The sequence below is a fragment of the Helicoverpa zea genome, chromosome 25 (genome assembly GCF_022581195.2).
Source record: "Helicoverpa zea isolate HzStark_Cry1AcR chromosome 25, ilHelZeax1.1, whole genome shotgun sequence".
In the NCBI taxonomy this organism is placed as follows: domain Eukaryota; kingdom Metazoa; phylum Arthropoda; class Insecta; order Lepidoptera; family Noctuidae; genus Helicoverpa; species Helicoverpa zea.
Window position 1 is genome coordinate 6,060,092 of NC_061476.1, and position 23,420 is coordinate 6,083,511.

General features: G+C 41.7%; 1 protein-coding gene across 31 annotated transcripts in view; it reads right to left on the reverse strand.

Annotated features, from left to right (window-relative positions):
* LOC124642823 (twitchin) overlaps nucleotides 1-23,420 on the reverse strand; it is a 130,986-nt gene that overhangs the window by 32,705 nt on the left and 74,861 nt on the right. For all 31 annotated transcript variants that reach the window (XM_047181524.1, XM_047181525.1, XM_047181518.1 and 28 more), the window contains 27 exons: nucleotides 22,911-23,051; nucleotides 22,390-22,548; nucleotides 21,763-21,901; nucleotides 21,176-21,339; nucleotides 20,451-20,764; nucleotides 19,832-20,099; nucleotides 19,229-19,389; nucleotides 18,330-18,471; nucleotides 17,586-17,694; nucleotides 16,898-17,102; nucleotides 16,213-16,480; nucleotides 15,646-15,806; nucleotides 15,023-15,167; nucleotides 14,372-14,524; nucleotides 13,788-13,916; nucleotides 12,470-12,660; nucleotides 11,902-12,016; nucleotides 11,262-11,457; nucleotides 10,597-10,815; nucleotides 9,916-10,117; nucleotides 9,242-9,386; nucleotides 8,683-8,814; nucleotides 8,024-8,237; nucleotides 7,089-7,242; nucleotides 6,339-6,575; nucleotides 5,654-5,868; nucleotides 76-5,284 (listed from right to left, as the gene is read on the reverse strand). In XM_047181524.1, coding sequence (XP_047037480.1) covers nucleotides 76-5,284; nucleotides 5,654-5,868; nucleotides 6,339-6,575; nucleotides 7,089-7,242; nucleotides 8,024-8,237; nucleotides 8,683-8,814; nucleotides 9,242-9,386; nucleotides 9,916-10,117; nucleotides 10,597-10,815; nucleotides 11,262-11,457; nucleotides 11,902-12,016; nucleotides 12,470-12,660; nucleotides 13,788-13,916; nucleotides 14,372-14,524; nucleotides 15,023-15,167; nucleotides 15,646-15,806; nucleotides 16,213-16,480; nucleotides 16,898-17,102; nucleotides 17,586-17,694; nucleotides 18,330-18,471; nucleotides 19,229-19,389; nucleotides 19,832-20,099; nucleotides 20,451-20,764; nucleotides 21,176-21,339; nucleotides 21,763-21,901; nucleotides 22,390-22,548; nucleotides 22,911-23,051 — 9,887 coding nt within the window. The remainder of the gene's footprint in view (nucleotides 1-75; nucleotides 5,285-5,653; nucleotides 5,869-6,338; nucleotides 6,576-7,088; nucleotides 7,243-8,023; nucleotides 8,238-8,682; nucleotides 8,815-9,241; nucleotides 9,387-9,915; nucleotides 10,118-10,596; nucleotides 10,816-11,261; nucleotides 11,458-11,901; nucleotides 12,017-12,469; nucleotides 12,661-13,787; nucleotides 13,917-14,371; nucleotides 14,525-15,022; nucleotides 15,168-15,645; nucleotides 15,807-16,212; nucleotides 16,481-16,897; nucleotides 17,103-17,585; nucleotides 17,695-18,329; nucleotides 18,472-19,228; nucleotides 19,390-19,831; nucleotides 20,100-20,450; nucleotides 20,765-21,175; nucleotides 21,340-21,762; nucleotides 21,902-22,389; nucleotides 22,549-22,910; nucleotides 23,052-23,420) is intronic.

Sequence of the window (23,420 nt, forward strand, 5' to 3'; positions counted from 1 at the left end):
CGAAACCTAAACTAGAAAGAAGTAGTTACTTCTATTTTCACGGAAAATAAAATACATTCAAATGAAGAAACTCACCTTCGGCCTCGGGTTGCCAGTGAAAGGCACAGTAATCTTGATCTCCTCTCCAGCAATAACAGTAATATCCCTGAGGCTGAGATCACTGGTGATCTTCGGCGAGTTGGGTGGTGCACAGGCCCTGATGGCATCAGAGCTTGCAGAGTAAGGTCCCTGGCCAGCAGCGTTAACCGCAGACACACGGAACTCATACTCATGGTTCTCAATCAGACCAGTGACCTTGTAAGTTGTATCAGGAATGTGTGCGTGAGATGCCTTCGTCCATTTGTCTTCAGTAATGAGTCGCTTTTCGACGATGTAGCCAGTAATAGGTGATCCACCGTCGTGACGGGGCTTGGTCCAGGTAATGGTGATAGAAGACTCCGTAGTCTCCACAGAGCGAGGCGCTCCGGGAGCACCCGGCGGGTCGAATGGATGTCTAGCCTTAATCGGCTCTGTGGTCTGAGCTGGGTCAGATTGACCGTACTGGTTCTCAGCCATAACCCTGAATTCGTAGTCCCTTCCAACGGTCAAGTTCTTCACGCGTAAGAACGGAGTGGTAACGTAGCCAGACACCTTGGTCCAGTTGGCGGTTCTGCCTTCGCGTTTCTCGACGACGTAGTTGGTGATTTCACCGCCTCCGTTGTCCTTGGGTGGGTTCCAGTATAAGGTGAGAGCTTCACCCTCGAATTCATCAGCCCGCAGGTTCTCTGGTTTTCCAGGCCTGTCGAGTACACGTACATTGACGGTAGCAGTGTCGTATCCTGACGGGTTGCGCAGTTGCAGACGGTATTGTCCACCGTCTGACCTCTTCGCATTCTTGACGACAAGAGACGCGGACTCTGGTGTGATCTTCTGGAATATTCTAGAGTCTCCGTCGACGTCAAGCAGGTTGTCGTCGGCGAACCATTGAGCAGTGGGTTGTGGGAAGCCAGTGTATGGCACGTGAATGGAGAAGTCTTCTCCAGCACGCACAGTAATGTCCCTGACTCCTCCGAGGTCCATGCATGGTTTGTTGGGCTGTTCAGCGATGGTGATGTCGCTGGTCGGCTTGCTCGGGTCTGATCGGCCAACTTCGTTGACGGCGATAACCCTGAACTGGTATTCAGCTCCTTCCTTAAGGTTAGGTACAGTATGTATAAGGTTGGGAACAGGAACGTCGTTAACGTCCTTCCAGTCTTTGTCTCCCTTGCCTTTCTGTTGTACGATGTAGCCCTTGATCTTGGCTCCACCATCGCTCTTCGGCGGCCTCCAAGACAACGTGACGGAATCTTTGGTAACTCTGTCAGGTTTAGGTGCTTCTGGCGGGCTTGGCTTAAGACGCTGTGTCTGCGCCGTGATAGGTTCGGTCGGCTTGCTAGGTTTGCCGGGTCCGGCCTCATTAACAGCAATGACACGGAACTCATAACGGTTACCCTCTCGTAAGTCGGGCACTGTGTAGCAAGTGTTAGGTGTAGGGTAGTTGTTAACCCTGACCCAGTCACCTCCCCGTTCTCTCTTCTCAACATAGTATCCAGTGACTGGTTTGCCTCCACAGTCCTTCGGTGGCTCCCATTCGAGGGAACAACTGTTGGAGCTGTATCCAGTAATCTTGGGTGTTTCTGGTGCATCTGGTGGGTCGAACGGCGACTTGGCGAGGATAGGCTTGCTCTCCAACGGATCGGAGACGCCGTATAGGTTCTCAGCGCGTACCCTGAACACGTATTTCTTGCCTTCTGTCAAGTTCTTCACAGTGAACGAGCACTTGGGACAGAAGCCAGCGACTGTACGCCAGTCGTTGACTCCGAACTCAGCGACTTCGACAACGTAGCCAGTGATTTCACTGCCACCGTCGTCAGTAGGTGGTTGCCATGATAGGCTGACAGCATCATGAGTGACGGGCTGGCATAGCAGAGGTCCTTTAGGCACTCCTGGTTTGTCAACAACGATGACTTCAATGTCAGCAGAGTCTTTGCCATGTGCGTTAGTTGCTGTGATGGTGTATTTACCAGCATCATCGCGAACGGACTTCTCAATGCTGAGCTTAGTTTCATCAGGCTTGGTTTCTGCTGTAATCCTGTGGGAATGCAGCAGAGGAACTGATCCCTTGGTCCAGGAGATGGTGGGTGTGGGAGCACCGCTGATTGGAATGTTGATATTGATAGGTTCGCCTGCGCGGACCTTGATCTTCCTGCCGATGAGGTGGTCTAACCTCAGTTTCGGGCTTTCCTTCATAGGTTTGGCGATGAAGACGTTGGACTCGTCGGAAGGTTGTCCAGGTCCGGCGGCGTTGACTGCCGAGACTCTGTACTCGTAGGAGTGACCTTCCTGTACCCTCTCATCATTGTATTCGTTCAGTCTCACTGGTTCCTTGTTCATCTTAATCCAGCGGCCAGTAGCCTTGTCCATCCTCTCAACGTCGTAACCAATGATATTGGATCCTCCGTTGGAGATAGGTGAAGACCATCTAATGTTGATGTGGTCCTTGTCTGCAGACACGAGTTCTGGCTTGCCAGGCTTGCCGGGCACTGTGTACTGGTTCTTGGCAATGATAGCCTTGTCTGTGACCAGAGGTTCAGAGCGACCTTGCAAGTTTTCAGCGAACACTCTGAACTCGTACTTCGTGCCTTCTGACAAACGAGGTACAGTAGCATGGTTGAATTTCGGGTTGATGTAGGTAACAGCGGGTACCCATCCACCGCCGTGGGTGAGGTCACGCTTCTCAATGACGTAAGCAGTAAGTTCGCTGCCGCCATTGTCTTTGGGTGGTTTCCATGACAACGTGACGGATTGTGCCGTAATCTCTTCGTATACGAACGGCGGCTGTGGTGCTCCGGGTACATCGAGTACGATGACTTCGAAGCTGCCTTCGTCAGTGCCAGAATCGTTCTTCAGTTTCAAGGTGTACTTGCCAGCGTCTGATCGCTTGCAGTTCACAGTATGAACAATAGTATGGTGTCCAACAATAGTGACTGTTGTCCTCTCGTTGGCAACCACTGGTTTGCCGTCACAAGTCCATGTGACCTCAGGAGTAGGCTCTCCAATGAAGTCGACATCCATGTGGAAGATAAGTCCAGCCTTGATGCGGATCTCTCTTAGTGGTGTAAGGATCTTAGGAGCCACGAATCTGTCCTTGGCAGTGATGATGTCTGAGGGTTCGCTAGGCTCTGATTGTCCAGCCTGGTTCACGGCGATGACGCGGAACTCATAGTCTTGGCCTTCAGTAAGATCAGGTACGGTAGCCTTAGTCTGGCCAGGTGGTACATGGACAGCATTCACCCAGTAGGGGCTGCCCTTCTCCTTCTTCTGAATGATGTAGCCAGTGATAGGTGCTCCACCATCAGACTTGGGCTTCTCCCATTCAAGGTCGACGTGGCTCTTGCTCCAGTCAGTAGCTTTAGGCTTGCCAGGAGCGGAAGGCTCATCGAACTCATTCTTAGCCACAATAGCGCGGTCTAACTCCAAAGGTTCGGACTGACCAATAGCGTTCACAGCGCTAACTCTAAACAAGTATTCCTTCATGTGAATTAACCTGGTAACTTGGTGTGACAGGAAGGTGCTCATACCAGCATCAGACCAGGTACCACGAGACAGATCCATCTTCTCAATGACGTAGTGGAGGATCGGTGATCCACCATCGTCCAAAGGCACCTTCCATGTAAGCGAGCATGATTCCTTTGTAACGTCAGAAACGACCAAAGGTTTCTCAGGCCTCGAAGGTCTGTCGAGGACGGTGACTTGAGCTGCAGCAGAGCAGACGCCAAGGTCATTCTTCAAGGTCAGTTTGTAAACGCCTCCATCAGCGCGGACGGAGAATGGAATGTCTAGAATGACCCTGTTGTGTAGAATTTGGACGTCAATCCTGTCAGTAGGATGGACCAGCTTGCCGTTGATGTGCCATTCTACTGTTGGTTTAGGCGACGCTTCTATCGGGATCTCGTACTGGATCCTCTGGCCAGCCTTGACAGTCTTGTCTGCCAAGAGCATTTTGTCGAAGTGTGGTGCACAGAACCTGGCCTTAGCCACTTGTGGTGTGGAGGCATCGCTGGGTTCTCCATTACCAGCCTTGTTGACGGCAATGATCCTGAACTCGTACTCCTCACCTTCTTGAAGGTTAGGCACAGTGGCGGTAGTTTGGTTTCCTGGCACAGTTGCGGCGACTTCCCATGGTCCGTACTTCTTCTTAGCCTCGACGATGTAGCCGGTAATGGGTGATCCGCCATCCTTCTTCGGCGGGACCCATTCGAGGTCCATGTGGTCCTTGTCCCAGTCCTTGACGACTGGGGTGCCAGGTTTGTCTGGTGTACCGTAGGGGTCCTTAGCAGTGATTGGCTCGTGTCCAACGAGGGGCTGTGATTCACCAAGTTTGTTAACAGCGCGGACACGGAAGTTGTAGTCGTGACCTTCGATGAGGTGGTCGATCCTGATGCTGCAGGACTGGACCTCACCGGCTGGGATCCAGCGCATGTTTTCTTGGTCCATCTTTTCGACGACGTAGTGGGTAATTTCAGCACCGCCATCGTCCTTGGGCGGCCTCCAGCGAAGAGTGCAGCCAGACCTGGTAATGTCATCAGCACGGAGTGGACCTTCAGGTGGTGTGGGCACATCCATGACTGTGATCTTTACAGTAGCTGAGTCAGTACCGTTAATGTTCCTAGCCTTAAGAGTATAAGTGCCAGAATCAGCCCTCTTACCATCAATGACACGAATCTTAGTGCTGTGTGTGTCATTGATGACCTTGACTCTGTCAGAGTTCATGATAAGGTTATCACCATTGAACCATTCCTTTGTAGGTGTGGGTTCACCAGCGACTGGCACGTCAAGATCGAAGTTCTGTCCGACCTTGATCTTGATATCGAACATGAAGTTCCTATCAATTTTAGGAGGCAAGTTCTTGGGTCTTGCAAGATGTGGTGCAGTTCCATCACTGGGTTCTCCCTTTCCGGCCTTGTTGACGGCTCGGACACGGAACTCGTAGGTGTTACCTTCGATAAGGTCTGGGACCTTACCAGTAGTGACATCACCCTCGATCTGGGCACATTCTTCCCAGTCGGGGGCGAAGCGGTCCTTCTTTTCGATGACGTAGCCCGTGATGGGGGCTCCGCCGTCGGTCTGGGGTCTGGTCCATTCGAGTTCGACAAAGTCTCTGTCGAAGTCCTTGATTTTGGGTGTACCGGGTTTGCCGGCGACGTCGAACGGATTCTTGGCTTCGGTCGCGTGAGGAGTGGTGAGAGGCTCGGATTTGCCTTGTCTGTAAAGAGAAAAAGAAGTACTTTAGTATTTTTTTTAAGAAAAGTAATCTTTATTGTGTTGATTGAGTAGGTAAAAGGTGGTATGTATTATAATACACAGTACAACAATCAGCCCGTTTGGGCATACAATAATTATTACTCATTTAATATTTATTTACATTAGATAAATTACATAAAGTCTAATTTCAGGGTAATAACCAAACAATTAAAGTTGACTTCGAGTACGATTCTACGCAACATTCACATCATACCACTTTTCTGTTGGGGTCATTTAGCTCTGTTTCCATTTACATTATTTACCAAGGAAAAACGTAAAAACATTAAATACATAGAAATGGAAATTATAAAAATGCATATATTCAACTGACCTGTTAACAGCCCTGACTCTAAACTTGTACTTATGTCCTGGAGTCAATCCTTCAACAGCAAGACTGGTCTTCGGTCCGTCAGTTTCTCCAGCAGTCACCCATCTGCCCGTGGCCTCGTCCATGCGTTCCACCACGTACTTCTCAATGGGCTGTCCACCGTCATCTGAGGGCGGGTTCCAGGAGAGTTTCGCGCCGTTCGCGTGTACGTCTGATACCTGAAGAAGGAAGGGGGATTAGTGTTATATATATTTTTATTTAAATATTGTCCTATACTTAAATCATGATATAAAACGCTTTTTCTGTCTTCTCTGTTATCTTTCTTCCTAGTGAATAGGATTTGGGTATATGGTATTTGTAATATGTCTGTGTGATAATTATTTATTTCATTACTTTGAGTTAACATGACAGTGGTTTAAAAGGTACCATCTTATGTAATGAACAGCTAATCATTACATCATCCTTTAAATTGATATGATAGCTCAAAATCGGCCATATTGAACATGAAATAAGAATTCCAATGAAATAAGAGTTAATTCTCAATTCAAAGACACAAATCCCAGAGAAGAAAATTATCCGACTTTTTTATGTTAAATATTGTTTTTACTAAACCCTCATTTACACTATATTTGACACAGCTCTACAATAAAGTAACCAACTTATATAATAATAATAACAAACAAATTACCTTAAGAGGTCCTCCCGGCGGGCTCGGTACATCGAGCACAATAACTTCAACTTCAGCCACATCTTTGCCATTCGAGTTCTCAGCAGTAATAGTGTACCTTCCACTATCACCACGCTTAGCCGACTTGCAGTTAATCTTAGTATTGTAGTCAGAATGCTGCACTTTGACATCGCCGCTGGATTTAACTTCCTTCTTGGCGAGGAACCATTTCGTTTCGGGCATTGGTTCTCCAGATACCTGTGAAAAAAGGTGGAGTTAGAATTTTGTGTGGTTGGGGGGAGGGGGAGGGGGGGGTTGTGTGTCTTACCGGTGTGGCTTTCCTTGGAAGCGTGGACAGATTTTTTTTAAATTAGTGATGAATTAAGATTAAAGTTATATTCTTATCAAAACTTCTCTATTGTGATAAACTGTACAATAGTCTAGATTTTTAAACAAAGATGACGCCAAAACTAAATTTCTGCGTCGTTGAGAAGTCTGTATAATTTACATTTTCTCTCTTAAACAAATCTTTGAACTATTTCTTCTCGATTATTATGTGTGAGCATCTACTTTCAAATGTATATACAACCATTTACTTTCAAATCGCTTCCATCTTTTTTACAGCAGTAGTAGGGAATGTCAGACTTCTACTAACCAATACCCATCTTTGTTCCTTTTGGAACCTTTTAAGTACCAAGGCCAAGGTAACTATTTCGAACAGCCCCTGCAAGAACCCAACCTATTTAGTACAAAATAATGCAACTAACTGACCTTGACGTCGAATCCGAACTTCTGTCCGACCTTGATCTTGATATCGATAAGGTTGGTCCTGTCGATCTTGGGCGCCAGGTTGCGCGGCTTGGCCACTATCGGGTGAGTGCTGTCGCTGGGCTCGCCCGGGCCTGCCTTGTTCACTGCACGGACTCTGTACAAACAAATTGGAGATGTGAGAAGAAGAAGAGTGTTTCTTTGTTTTAAGTGATTTTCATAGAGATCTGGAATTAAATAGGTATCAAAAGGATCACCATTTTCGATTTTATTAACAACTGAGAGTGTTGATAGTCGTTTGGTAAGGTCTTTATATAGTCTTATAGACGTAATAATTGTTTTACCTGTAGCGGAATGCGAAAAAGGATCAAATCAAAAATAAATAAATTACATGTTTCTAAATTTATAATCGCTCTGCAAATACGATATCATCCACAAGTAGACAACTTTGCTGTATTTGACGACTTATGCAATATATCCCAAAATATCATCCGCTCTGCTACGAAATTCTTCCTCCGTTCTCCGTTCTCTTTTCTCCGTTCCACCCACAAAAGGAGAAAGCAGTAAATAAGTATTCAAGTTTGCCAAAAACGGTTATTTATAAGCATTGATATACAAAAACCGAAGATGCACAGTCTCGAATTAAAGTTACGCTCAAGTGTCCCCGAACACTAATTCTGTCTCTTTCTATAAGTACTTTATTGCAAGTTCAACTTTACGCGAATCGTTTAAAGTCGTTATTACAACGCACTGTAGTTAATGCAATAAAATTTTACGACCGAAGTGGTTGGCCAGGACAAAGAAAATGAGCGCACAATTCTGAATGTTGCGCGCTCATTTGGTGAGGACGTTTTTGAGACGTTGAGTGTGCATCTTGGGTTTTTTGTATAGCAATGTTTATCAGGTACATATTTTTGTCTATCTATGACTCTACTAACCTGAACTCATAAGTCTGTCCCTCAATAAGATCGGGCACAGTACACGTGGTCTTATCCGCGGGCACTTCCAGGGCCTTCTCCCAGTTGCCGAACTTGTCCTTCTTCTCCACGATGTAACCCTCGATGGGGGCGCCTCCGTCTTCCCTGGGTGGAGTCCACTTGAGGTCCACGTGGTCCTTGTCCCAGTCGGTGACTGAGGGTGTGCCTGGTGCACCTGGTGGTGAGAAGAGGATGATGATATTAAAGTTATGTTCTTACCCAAGTGCACTGGTTACTGATAATCTATCAGGAACTCGTCTGACTGATAAACTATTACTTTGGTTTCATAGGTGGTGGATAGCAATATGTCAAAAGTTATAAGCAGCCTTTATCTGGCAGATAGCATTAACCATCACATAACTAACTGAAACTTTGTCGATAACAATATAAGGCCAACAGTCGATTAAGGAGTCGGTTTATTAAAAGATAACTTTTTAATATTTTCGAGAAACCTAAGTACCTATTGTTGTCCAACGTCAATAGAGACAGAAGTCTCAAATAAAATGTTTTCCTTCCTAATTTCTCATTAACAGCTGTTTTCAATATTTAGATGTTTATCTTGTTCGTCGAAATAGACTATTCAATATTGAAAAAAAAAAACTCAAAATCTCTTAACTTACCAGGCTCGTCGAAGGGATTCTTGGCGACGATGGACTCCTCAGAAGTGAGGGGTTCCGACTCGCCTTCCGAGTTCACGGCCGACACGCGGAACTTGTACTCCTTGCCAGGAGTCAGCCCGGTCACGTCACATTCTGTTGAGATAGTGAAATAAGCAGTGAGTTGGTGATTTAAGAAACGATAAGTGTGAATGAAAGGAAAATATGTTTTCAGTTTATGTGACAAACAAGCATACTGGTAGTAAGCGCGATTATGATACCTGTAGAGCAGAACGGGAGTTAAATGGCTCCCTATAAATGGCCAATTAACAGTACTTTAAATCGTAAAATCTGTATATGATTTACCGCTAAGTTAATAAAAAACCTTATTTTGTTATATTGATGTGCAAGCATTGTTCAGTATAATCATAACGTGTTTTTCACATCCATACTTTTGCCTTATAAGAACTGAATGCGGCAGGGCCAAATTCCATAATAACCAAATGTACATAATTCTCTTAGATATTACAAAGGGCTTATAAGTAAGCTACGTAGTATGAACAACTTATGTAAGTATACTTACTAGGCTCATCGGAGCGGGCACAAGGCACCCAGCATCCGGTCTCAGTATCCAGCTTGTCGATCTGGTAGTACTCGATGGGGGCGCCGCCGTCGTCCTTCGGCCTCTTCCACTTGAGGGTTGCGCCTTCCTTGTGGACGTCGGAGATCTACAATATAACATTACAATATAATATGTGTGTGTTTATTACGTTTTAGCGCTCAACAAATACGCGTTTTATAATACTTTGCAGTAACATAGCTCAGCTTACACATCAGAATAATTTTTTTTTATCCAGGTGCGGTAAGTAGTTAATTTAGGAAACCCTGTTAAATGTAAAACTGGCCTGCACATAACATAGGCATATGTATGTAATGAGAACAGTATGTTTATGGATGCGAAGTTACATTGAATGTACTGTACATGATGTTATGGGAGTCAGCCTCTGTTTAGACTACAAAACAGTTTTTTTGTATCCCTACAGTATTCTAAAATTATTGGACTAATTTGAAAAAAATATTTAAATGTTGGGGTTACAATATCCCCGGGTCACATAGGCTAAATTTTATCAAGGTACAGTTAATAAATTCCCGCGGGGCGCTGGTGAAACAGCAAGAAACAATTAATAAAACAGTGTCCCCAAGTACGAGTCTACATGACTATTACTATAAAATTTACATTAAGCCCTATAACCTCACCTGCAGCGGTCCTTCAGGCTTCATCGGCTTATCAGTGACCACCACATTAATAGTGACTTGATCCTTGCCGCTGGAGTTGACAGCAGTCACAGTGTATTCTCCCGAGTCATCGCGACGAACTGGTCGGATGACCAGCTTCGTGAAGTATTCGGGGCTGTCGATCATGACCGCCTTCGATGGTCGGAGAGGCATGTTTTGGTATCTGTTGGGGAATAACATTTATTTATAAGTATGGAAAAAGGGTAGATTATGTCAATTCTTTGGAAAGGTGATGATGAAATAAAAAAAACTATTTGCAAAAGGGTACAACTAAAAGAGATTTTCTTCTTCTTAAAAAATGGATATATTATTTTTGCATTTTATAAAAGAGAGAGCAGTTTTTAGACACTCGAGTCACACATGCCATTTATAAAATTCAAAGGCACGTTACAATAAAATACTCCACAGTATATTGATCAGAAATATGTAAAGGCGAAGTACTGTCCATCATAAAACCACACTTATGATCATCTCTAACCCCGTATTTCAATAACTTATCCATCTGTTGCTTTCCATACCACAGATTAAATTTTGACATTGACCCTACAAGTAATGTCAAATCCCAATCTCAAGAACGCAAATCAACAGAAAGACAGATTATTGAAATCTTTAAGCATTTTAACTATCTCCCTTTCTTCTTACCTCCATTCAACAGCAGGAGCGGGTTCACCAGTAATCGCAGCCTCCAACTTCAGCGTAGAGCCAGCAGAAATAGTCACATCTCTGAGGTGACGCCTGTCGATCTTCGGAGCTAAGAACCTGGGTTTAGCCACGAAGTTCTTGCTGGCTTCCGAGGGTTTGCTCTGACCGGCCTTGTTGATGGCGATCACGCGGAACTGGTATTCGTTGCCTTCGATTAAGCTGGAGAAGGAAGGTTGTGGTTAGTTGAGCGTGAGAAAGGACGTAGGCTACTTTTTATACAGATGCAGAAAGTAGTTCCAACGGGACGCAGGTGGACCTGCGGGGTACGACTAGATAGTAATAATATACTTAGGAGATATTTTTAAAACAGCGCAGTATATTGTGTTAGCATACACATTTATGTTGGTGATGGAGCTATTTGAGACAAATTGTGTTGAAAATAAAATTTTACTACAGCTTCCTACTTCATGTCCCCTTATGCTATAATAAATTAAGCTAATTCGCAGCTTACACTTGTTAACTTTGTGATGAATATTTTAGCAGTTCGCTTGTTATAAGGAGGTTTCATTTTCATGATCTTTTTTCTATACTATCCTACGTGGTAGACAGATAACGGTCTGACAATGACAATGACAAAAACTGTAACTATAACTGGGTGTACTTACCCAGTGACAGTGCCGGAAGGTGTAGGCGTATGTGTTTCCACAGCCTTCTCCCATATGGGGCTGTATTTATCCTTCTTCTCAATAATGTATCCAATGATGGGAGATCCTCCGTCTGATAGAGGAGGCTCCCACTTGAGGTCCACGTGGCTGGCTGACCAGTCATCTGGTACTGGGGTACCGGGTGCGTCTGGGATTGCTGTTGGGAAGAAATGGTGTTTTGTTAGAAGTTGTAGGATTGTTCAGTGTCAATAGTTGGTTTAAATAAATGGATGAGAATCTTATTTTGACAATAGTAAGTTTTGACAACGCAATTAGAACAAACAATCTCATATAAATGATTATAATATTTTCGATGTTTTCAAGTAAATGAATACTCTATGCTTATGAGAATAAAGTTACTTATATTAAACTTCAGCGGTAATTTTAGAGCCTACAATTTTATTTTAAAACTGACAAAAGTGAACCTTAGTGATTGACAGACTCTGAGAAAGAAGCAGAAATTTTGAGTTACGATTGAAATGCAACTCACTGGTGCCCTAACACATAAGTATTTTTTTATCCTGGTTCCATTAGTAATCCTTCAAAAAACCATGGTAATTTGCTAGTACAATAAGTACGTAAGTAAGTAATATAAACTCACTGAATGGATCCTTAGCGATGATAGATCCGAATGTTTCAAGCGGCTCTGACTCGCCTTCCTTGTTCAGCGCCTTCACGCGGAACTTGTATTCGTGGCCAGGAATTAAGCCATCGACCTGAAAATATAGAAAATGTTTAAATTACCTATATCGATAATAAAAAAGGCAGAAAAATAGAGGTTTAAATATTCTAAGTGTCCATGTATGATTTGTTTCTGGAAACATAGGTGAAGTTCAAATACTTTGGTTTGTTTTATCATTAGATACTCCTCTCATAAACTCCCTTGTGTGTCTATATATTTACTTATGTTCTCCTTTATGTACTGTCTTTTCTACTTCATGTACTCTCTTGTACTTCATCATGTACTCTCTCAATTAATACTTATGTATCCTCCCTCTAAGGTACTGAATTTATAAAATTTTTGTGAACCAAACCATGTCAACCATGTCGGATGGATGAACCCAATATTCCCGCTCCTAGATTCGCCCCTGAATAGGTGGCATTAAAATCACAGGGTTATGCCGTTAGCTACTTTCAATTTAAATACCCTATAACTTAGGACCCCTTACCTCCATCTCAGGCACATTTCCATGGGTCTTGCCAACAGGCACCCAGGATCCAGTCTCCGTGTCGTACTTCTCAACCAGGTACGCTTCGATAGGTTCACCACCATCATCCTTGGGCCGCTTCCATTTGAGGGTACATCCGTCTTTGTGGATGTCTGACACTTCTAGCGGTCCCTCGGGTTTGTCGGGTTTGGCTGTAACGAGATTTTGCGGTTAAAATTATTGTTAAAAGATGAATAAAGTGATCCAAAATTTTGTGACTAATTAAATGTTTTTTTTTTTGGACATAAATTGCTTTTCAGTACGGTAACAATTTACTTGAAATCAGTAAAACATTTATGACTTACTTTCGGCACATTAAAGGAGATGGCCAAAAAAACACCCAGAGTCGACAGGAACTTCATATGTATGATTGGATTCAGTATAATTTGTGGATTTTAAAAAGTATTTCAAATCATCTAAAAACCATGGGGTTCTCTTTTTATAACGTTTTTTCGATCAAGATTTTAGTTCACAAAAAAGTTTACTTTTACTGTTTGATGTTCGTTAGAAGTTGAATGCAGACTCGTGATTGGACCGTTTTACATTGCTAAGTCATTTGTTATATTTGACAATGTCACATGGCGCGATTTTCAAAGACAATTTCTCCAAAAACATTTCATAGCCAGTTGTGAAGGTTGCATGGAACTGCGAAACCTCTCGAAGTAGGTAAGGTCGGTGCTTAATCGTATCTGGAGTGGTTAAATACAAGACCTTTTAATCACCAGGCCAACTCTGAAACTATGGGGTTGTTACTAGTGGCTTGTATAATGTTAGTTTACTTTGCTTTTTTATGTCCCTTGATGTTAATAATCTTTAAAATCAACATATATTCAACATAATCTATTTTTGCGATAATATGAAATAGCTCCTATACCCCATGGATTTCAGTCTGGATTTTTTGGCACCATCAAAGGTCTATCATAAAGAATCTATTGGTAACCATTTCATTGCTGTCGATTCTGGGTTTTTTTTCTATGAAAATTTGGCCACCTCCTTTATGGGTCACCTGTCATTTAAAAATTTTGGTAGTCGTTACGGGTAATGAGACACCAGAAAGTCACGAAGGGTTACCCGGGTAACTATGTTGAGTAGGTCAGATAGCCATATATGAAACATCGATATAAAACACTAATAGTCAGCTGCATACGATTAGTCTGGAAGCCGACCCCCACATAATTGGACAAATGATGAAAAGCTGATAAGTCGATCCCAAAATAGTGAGGGAAAGACTAGGCCGATGATGGAAAGCCAAATCTTCAAAGCTAATAATAATACTTACAAGTAACAATAATCTCCAATTCAGCGGTATCCTGTCCATACTTGTTGACGGCCTGAATCTTGTAGGTGCCCGAGTCCTTGCGGCGCGGGCTCGAATGTTGGTACTTGCTCAAGTACGGTACATTCACCACTGAGGAATAAACAAGAAAATATTATTTTATTAAGTATGTAACTGCTATAATAATAATATTTTTAAGGCGAAAGTTTTTTGTGTGTTTATTTGTTGTTTATTAAATCTCCATGTGCCCTCTTTCTTAGCCCTTTTGACTAATGTGGATAAAACTTGGCAGTAATATACCTTTAATTTCAGAATAATATGCATATGTTTCGAGGCCACTTCTTATCCGGGAACAAGTTTTTTCATCAGGATATCGGTGAAACCGCTAGTGGAATCTAGTAGGTACTATTTATGAGTGTGTATATTTGTTAATTCTTCACTTGTAACGGATGAACGGATTTTGATGAAACTTGGCAGCTATAATTATAATAAAGAATACATATTAAGTTACTTTCAAGTCAAGTGCAAGAAGTAGTTCCCTCAGGAAGCGACTTCTATCTACAATATTGTATTACTAATATACTTACATTTCAATCCATTGCCGCTGCTAACGGACTTGCCGTTGAGTGTCCAAGTGACATCAGGCGCGGGTTCGCCCGACACCTTGACGTCCAGAGAGATCGGCTCGCCTTCACGCACCTTGATGATGCGGAGGTTGCGACGGTCGATCTTAGGTGCCACTGGAAGAGAAGGTGGGGATGTTTAATTAATTCATTCATTATAAAAAAAATAAGTCTATATCTTTACAATTTTGGTTCGTAAGAAAATCTATGAGAAGTTACTATTCCATTCCTAAAAAAAATACTTGTATGTAAAAAATGTGTAAGTACATATATTTAAGTACATAACTCATAGTTGCTTCTGAAAATTATGCACCCAATGACGGTGGGTGCCATATAACAAAGTGAATCAATATCCAATCTGTAGGACGAAAATATCTGAGCTTTATGGAAATTATTGCACATTAAATTCTTGAAACTTTGAAAACGCGGCCGATGTTTGTACCCTGGCTTTGAAACTAGTGAACTGATTTGAAAAAATATTTCCCTGTTGAGAAGCTACACTATCCCCGGATGACACGGGCTAATTTTATCCTGGTTACTGAAAGAAGTTTCTTCAGAAGGCGGGTAAAATCGTGGGAAATCGGCTAGATTAAAAATAATAAACAAAGTACTCACGTCTCCTAGGCTTGCAAACAACAGACTTGCTGGCATCGGAAGGTTCACCAGGTCCGGCCTCGTTGACGGCTTTCACGCGGAACTCGTACTCCGTACCCTCGTCCAGGTTCGGAACTGTGGCCTTCTCGTTGTCGTTGGGACCGACCTGAAAACGGAATAAAATTTGTTAAAAATGTTCAATTAATCAAAGTTAAAGATGAAACTTTACCAGAACTTTTTTGAACATATCTTTATGTACCTAATAGTAATAGTTTAAGGGTGAGTAAACTATAACCAGAATGCATTGTTCAAATTGGCTATCTGACAGCTGGATATAGTTCTGGTTATCGTCATAGTTACACGGGGCAACTTACTGGTTAATGTTTCAGATTTTTATTTCAGAGAAATAGGCATATTACCAGCTGGAGTTTGGTCTATTTTATGACTTTTACGAGAAACTTATTTAACTATCTGGCAGACTATATATCTCCCACAAAGTCTACTCTACAAAAGAAATAGGCAAGAAATTCCACCATTCAAAATTTTTTATTATATTAAACTTTTATATACTTTTGTTATAATGTTGAAGGAACTTATACTGTACATATGTACTGTTAGTAAAAACAAATAGTTTTGCCCCTCACCTCGCAAGCCTTCACCCACTTAGGCGATCCGACCTCCCTCTTCTCAATAATGTATCCAGTGATGGGAGCCCCGCCATCCTTCAGCGGCTTCTCCCACTTGAGGTCCACGTGGTCCTTGTCCCAGTCCACCACCTCTGGAGTACCGGGCTTGCCGGGCTCGTCTGGAAAATAATAGTTAATTAATTTATTTGGGATACCAATTACAATATGTATAGGAAAAATCGATACATGCAACAAAGTTACAAGTTAAAATAAATAAATAAATAATGTGGTAATTGGGCAGATTTTATATTAAAGTTATTTTCAAAAATCTGCTCTTAGTAGGTATGTATTGTTTCCAGACTGTATGTGTTTTTGTGTATCTGGCTATGCGAGGCATTAAACCTAAAGTTTGGTATGGTCTTTTCACTAGATGAATTCTCTCAGATTGTAAATTAAATCACAGTCAATCAAGTTATTGCAACGACTTATCGAGAAGAAAATATTGAATACACTTTTCTAATTTCGGAAATCATTATCTGGACAGCCAAGAAAATCCCAAAAATAAACTGCTTCAAAAACACTCACCGAACGGATTCTTCGCAATAATCGAGTGTTCAGCCTCCAAAGGCTCCGAAACCCCCTCATTATTCACCGCAGACACCCTGAACTTGTACTCATGCCCCGGCACCAGGTTCTCCACCTCAGCCTTCGGGTCCTTGGTCTTGAGGGCGGGCATCCAGCGGCCTGTCTCCGTGTCTAGCTTCTCAACCAGGTAGTGGTCGATGGGTGCTCCGCCGTCGTCTAGCGGCGGGTTCCATTTGAGGGTGCAGCCTTCTTTGTGGACGTCTGAGATCTGGAAAAGGTAGAAAATTGATGAATATGGTTCGTTTATACAGTAACATGATACTTGGTTTAAAGTATACACGGGTGGTTTATAACTAGCTAGTATCATGGAAAAGGGTTGCCCAGATACAGGATTGAAGTCAGATAGGCAGTCAGTAAGTATAAAACACTGTCACTCAGCTGCATATGGGAAGACTGAAAGTCGACTGGGCAGATGGTGGTTAACATAACAACTATTTATCACGATTTTGGCGTGAAAGACAAAATTAGTTGACCAATTTAAATGACATTTGGTACACAGATATTCTAGAGCCTGAGAAAGGACATACGATACTTTTCATCTACCTGCATCAAATATTCCCTACAGGACCCGGAATGGAACCCCGATAACCATATAATTCCCTACAAAAGTTGACACATAACTTACCTTCAAAGGACCCTCAGGTTTAGCCGGCACATCCAGCACATTGATCTGGATGGTAGCCTCATCCTTGCCACTGCTGTTCTCAGCCTTCAGCACATAGGTGCCGCTGTGTTTGCGGGTGGCTATCACCATGGACAACTTGGTCCTGTAGTCTTCTACGTCCACTGTCAGGTCATCGCGAGTGGACAGGCGTTCCTTGTTGTGGAACCTGGGGAAATGGATTGGTTCATGTAGCTTATGTTTTTAAAAATGTTTAAAGTAATCCGAAGTAGAGAGAAAATATTTATATAACTTCTACACTAAGTTTATAAGACTAAAATATTTGTCATCATAAGTTTTTTTATTTCATATAGCTAGACCAATCTATCGCATTTATTTTCGCGTCGCGGTTATTATGGAGAAGAACAGCAAGAAACGCTGTAAATATTATCCTGGCTATTTAAATATCCAGTAAAGGGAACTTCCTGCTAATATTATAAATGTGAAAGTTTGTGAGAATGTGTGTTTGTTATTCTTTCACGCAAAAAACGGCTGGGCCAATTTGGTTGAAATTTTGTATGTAGATAGATGATACCCTGGTTTCTTAATAGGCTACTTTGTATCAACACACCATGCGGGTGAAGCCGCGGGCGGAACCTATTTTTCATATATTAAATCACCATAAACATTTAGGTATAAAACAAAAACTTACCAAGTCTTGGTCGGTGGCGGTTCGCCGCTGACCTTGACGTCGAGGCGGATGTTCTGTCCCGCCTTCAGCGTGATGTCGCGCATGTTCGTGCGGTCGATCTTAGGCGGCGCTGTTTAGGCAAAAATAGATAGATTAATGTGTGCTTTTGTTGACTTAGAAAAGTATAAAATGTTGCCCAATTTGGTCCTAGGCAAAACAGTAATATTAATGTGTGCTTTTGTTGGTAACTTTTGGTTAGAAAATATTTTAATTTTGCTCTATAGGAACCATTTCCATTTCTTTGATATGTAATGTAGCAGCATAACAGAGGCATTCCATAAAATTATAAACCTTATAAGTGTCTCTAGAAAATATTACCAAATAAAATTTATTTTGACTAATCACGTAATCAAGTCGGAAAGAATCCTACTTATATTATAAATGTGAAAGTTTGTGAGAATGTATGGATGTATGTTTGTTATTCAATCACACAAAAACGGCTGGACCGATTTAATTGAAAGGTATGAAGACAGGTGATACCCTGGATTAACACATAGGCTACTTTTTATCAACATACCACGCGGGCGAAGCCGCTGGCGGAAGCTAGTAGTATTTAAATTCCGATGACATCGCGGATTAAATTGAATTGAAGCCTTCGACTAAAATATGACCAGGAAAATTGGTCCTTAGAACTTTTTTAGTCATTAAGCTTGATTGTCGACTATAGTTTTTTATATGTAAATCAAATAAATCAAGCAAACTTACCGAATCTATCCTTAGCCAGCAGATTCTCGGAAGGCGCGGACGCCTTACCGGGTCCGGCCTTGTTGACCGCCTTCACACGGAACTGATAAGTTTTGCCTTCGATGAGGTCCGGTACACGGGCCTCTGTCTTGTTGCCGGGTACCTGATAGATAGAGGTTGGTTAGATAAGTGTTGAAGAATGTAGTGGAATTGACATTAATTGGACTTTCTGAAGACTATATATAAGTATTTTGATTAAAAGCATAGAAATATATGAATTAATACAAAAAAAAAACTGAAAAGATATAGTATTTGGTATTTATCTATAAAGACTAGTATTTATATATAAAGACTATCACTATCACACCTTACTTTAAAATATCATTTGAAAGAAAACCTGAGCATCTACGCAAGAATACGACCATTTTATTGCGTTTTACCTACCAGTAAACTCAACCCCAAAAATTAGAGTTATCAATATCGATGTTTTCTTAAACTTGTTTAAAGCTGTGCAAAAAAATTATAGGTCATCTATATCGACATTTTCTTTCTTTTAAATTCTAGGTTAGTGCTGTAGTCAGTCTTTTTTTCGTCCCACTGCTGGGCACTGGCCTCCTCTCACATGGAGAAGGATTAAGCAATCACCACGCTTGCTCAATACGGGTTGGTGATTTCAGACTAGGTATATAGTCCAGGTTTCCTCGAGATGTTTTCCTTCACCTTTTTATCAGCCATTGGTGTCAAAGATATACTTAGAAAGTACATCATACAAACTTAGAGAAGTTGCATTGGTACTTGCTTGAACTGGAATCGAACCCACTTCCTCATGCTCGAGAGGTTGGTTTTTTACCCACTAGATCACCACGACTTCTAGTTTAGTGCTGTGATTAAAAAAATATATTTGAAATAGTTGTACATACCTCAGCAGCCTTCACCCACTTGCCGGTATCCCTGTCCTTCTTCTCCACAATGTACGAGGTGATGGGAGCCCCGCCGTCGTGCTTGGGCGCGTCCCACTTGAGGTCGGCGTGGTCCGCGCTCCAGTCCTTGAACTCGGGCTTGCCGGGGGCGTCGGGCTCGGCTGGAAGACGGAGATAGTATTTTATAAAAGTCTGTTAATTTGTAGAGGACAGAAGAATAAACACTAATTTTATTTAAGTGAGGGGTTTGTCTATTTTCGTGAACTCGATGTTCTCAGGAACTTGTAGAATGTGTCTACATTCTATTTGAAAACATTTACAGTAGATACACATTGAGCGTTGTGTACCCTCTCTTATCATCATTTTGAATTTTTGTGGTGGATAGTTTGGTGGGGAATAGTTATAGAACTTATAACGTCATCACACAATTATTAAAAAATCTGCTCTTAAAAAATACTATTATCTATTCTTAGTTTCAATTCAAGTTCTCGAGGTGATCTTATTTCATAGCTTAAGCTAACAGGATCATTCAAACATTTTTTACAAAAATATTTTCTATAGACCTATGCCAAATACAAATAAAAAAGACCTTACAAAACTCACCATAAGGATTCTTAGCCGTAGTAGCAGTATCAGTAGTAAGAGCCTCACTTTCACCCTCAGGGTTAACAGCCTTAACCCTGAACAGGTAGTCCTTGCCCTCATTCAACCCTGTAACGTCTGCTTCCGGGGTCTTAGTGGTACAGACTGGTACCCATCGTCCGGACTCCGTGTCCATACGTTCGACCACGTAGTTCTCGATGGGTTCGCCTCCGTCGTCTTCTGGAGGCTCCCATTTCAGCTTGCAGCCGTCGGCTTTCACGTCTGATACCTGGTGGTGGAAGGTTGCAAGTTTAGTGGGGTTTAGAAGTCACCTGGATTCAATACAGGCGGAGCTTAGAATACGATTTATCTCAAAATTAAGAAGATGATTTATACATTTATAGAAGACGTTTGAGTATAGGTGGTATTACTGGCGTCATAAATGAATATAACACCATTATGCCATTCTTACATGTGTATAATTCTGGTCTTAGTATTAGACTTCCAATGTTAAGGATTCTCCAATCATAATGGCAGCAGAAGTCAAACTAAGTAAATATTTTTTTGGACCATCAATTTCCCCCATAAACTCGAAGGGTAAGAGACAAACATAAACTACAAAAAATTTACTAATACAAACCTTAAGAGGTCCTTTAGGCTTCGAAGGCCTGCTGACGACTTCAACATCAATTTCCACAGTATCAGTACCGGAGTCATTCTTCGCCGTCACCACATACTTTCCAGCATCAGCTCTCGTCATCTTCTCCATGGCGAAGGAAGTATGGTAGTCCTTATTCTCGATCTTCAGCCTTTCTTGGGGCTTCAGGGCTTCGCCCTTGAAGGTCCAAGTGATCTTAGGTTCCGGTTCACCCTTGACGTCGGCTTCCATCTTGAGAGGGGAGCCAACCTTGATCTTCTTCTTTTGTAAGTCTTTGCGGTCGATCTTTGGTGCCACTGTTGAGAAAAATATAGTTATTTTTAAGTTATAGTCTGTACTGCAAATGTGATTTTCAATTGATTTCCGAAAACTACTACGATGTAGATATTTTTATATCAGAATAGGTTGTGCTGCTCAGGAAGAAAATGGTCAAATACACATCCAAACAGCTATTGTATCAGTATTTTGACCAGTTTCTCTACATCATTGTAATGTGTGGATATTTATTTCTCCTTCACGCAAAAACTGTTGGATGAATTTAATTTGTGGATGTGGATGTTTGTTCCTCTTTCACACAAAAACTACTGAGTGGAATTTGACAAAACTTGGCAGTATCAAAACAGCATAATATAGGTTACTTTTTATCCAGGCTCAAGAAGTAATTTCCTAAGGTTACCTCTGGTAGAAGCTCATGAATAAATACTCACAGAATCTAGGCTTAGCAATAACACTCTTGCTAGGATCGGAAGGTTCTCCCGGCCCAGCCTTGTTGACCGCGATGACACGGAACTCATACTCGTGTCCCTCTTCTACGTCCGTCACGCGGCCCGTAGGCCTGTCGCCTGTTGTCTTCAGGCAGTCTGTCCAGGACCTGGAAATAGGAAGTTGGTATATGGAGTTTAAAGGAGAGTTGATTTTGGGAATTTGATAAAATGTGAAGATTCTATATTGATGATTTTACACAACTTGCAAAAAAATGGCATCTTGGAGGCGTGGCAGACCACATATAAAAAATAAGTAACATTTCAGAACTTAATTTGAAAAAACAATATGTTTTCAAATTAAAGATGAAGTGCTACTGGGTCATTGAAAAATAACTTCGAATTGTCCCATATTGTTTTTATTTATTGCGTATTCCGACAGCTCTTACCAACTTCACAAACTCATGTTCCAAGTTATTTGCCTATGGTTATACAAAGATTGTCCCATTTTTTCAAAACTAGTATCTAGCTTGTTCTCAAACCCATACCAACTTATCATTGAATTTTACTAACAAAATCAATAATGTACATACCTGCCACCCTTCTCCCTCTTCTGCACGATGTACCCAGTGATGGGAGCCCCGCCGTCGCTCTTGGGCGCGGACCACTCCAGCTCCACGAAGTCCTTGTCCCAGTTGCGCGGCTCCGGCCTGCCCGGCTTGCCAGGCTCGTCTACAAAGTGTTGTGAGGTTAATATCTTGAATGTTATATGTACCACATAGGGGTATGTGTATGGTCAGATTTAGATTGTGTTGCCAGTGTAAATAAATGTAAAGTATAAAGGAACTATAACGACCGTTAACGTTGACGGCTGTTATGCAATTATGATCTATATGACTTCAGTGTTATTGTGACATATTTACCGTCTGTGAGAATTGGTGTCCAAGCTAACTAAATACTGCTACCAGTGATATCTGGCTATGTGATCCATGTACCCAAATACCCAGGCAATACCTTACAACACGTTTAATACGTTTAATAACCTACAACCCAGATATCCAAACAAAAACATTTAACATATCTCTTGGACCCAGGAGAAACTTATTTTAGCATAGACAATTCACCCATCCACGTACGTGAGACTGTTACCTAGCCACAAACATTTCGTATGCTCCCAAAATATCTTCACAAGTATTATCATCTTAACTTAAGTTACTTACCGAAGGGATTCTTAGCAATAATAGGCTTCTCAGTCTCCAGCTCTTCAGACTCTCCCTCCTTGTTGACGGCCTTCACGCGGAACTTGTAAGGCTTGCCCTCTGAGAGGCCGGTGATGTTGGCCTTCGTGTCTTTGGCTGTTCCACATGGGATCCAAGTGCCTGGAGAGGAGAATGAGGATTGATAAAATATATTATTTAGGATAAAATTTGAAAAAAAAAATCTTGTTATAGACTCTTTACAGAAAATAATTTAGTCCATTGACAAAGTGGAAAAAAACAGGACTAAAGAAGTCGATCACGTCTATTGATTATTTCCTCAGAAAATAAATGTGATATCTCTCTCTCTGTTTAATTTTTTTGCTGCTTGACATACCTGTCGATAAACCAATAAAAAAATCCTCATATTTTATGTTTTGACTCTCTTTACATCTTTGCAAAATTACTAATCAGGGCTTTGAGACCCCCCTGATAAACTGTTCTACAGTAACTTATTAGGGTTCCAATTAAATATGTTATCTTACCAGTAAGCGGATCAAGTTTCTCAATCTCGTAGTATTCGATGGGTGAGCCGCCATCGTCTTCTGGTTTCTTCCAGGAGAGTGTGCAGCCGTTCTTGGTCACGTCAGCCACTTCCAGAGGACCTTGAGGCTTGGATGGCTTGCCTGGAGAGGAAAATAATGTTTTATTAAGTTAATTACAAGCAAATTTATTACTAAGTTATCTATGTGATATAGCTTGCTAAGTTCTTTGAATTTCATGATTGAAGCCTTTACTGCTTTTGTTTTTTACATGGCCGTTCCCTATAGGAGAATCTAATCTGACATTACTTGTATGGGGTTAATGTCAAAATTCTATTTCGAGTAAGGAAATCGACAGATAGAGATAGAATATTGTGAAGAGCCTTTAATTGTTAGCCTCAAAAGTGTGATTCATAAACTTATCAAATTAACCCTTCCCCTAAAATATCACACTTTAGCGTCAAAACACAAAAAGTTTTGAACCAAACATCAAGCACCTTTAACAAAATGTTA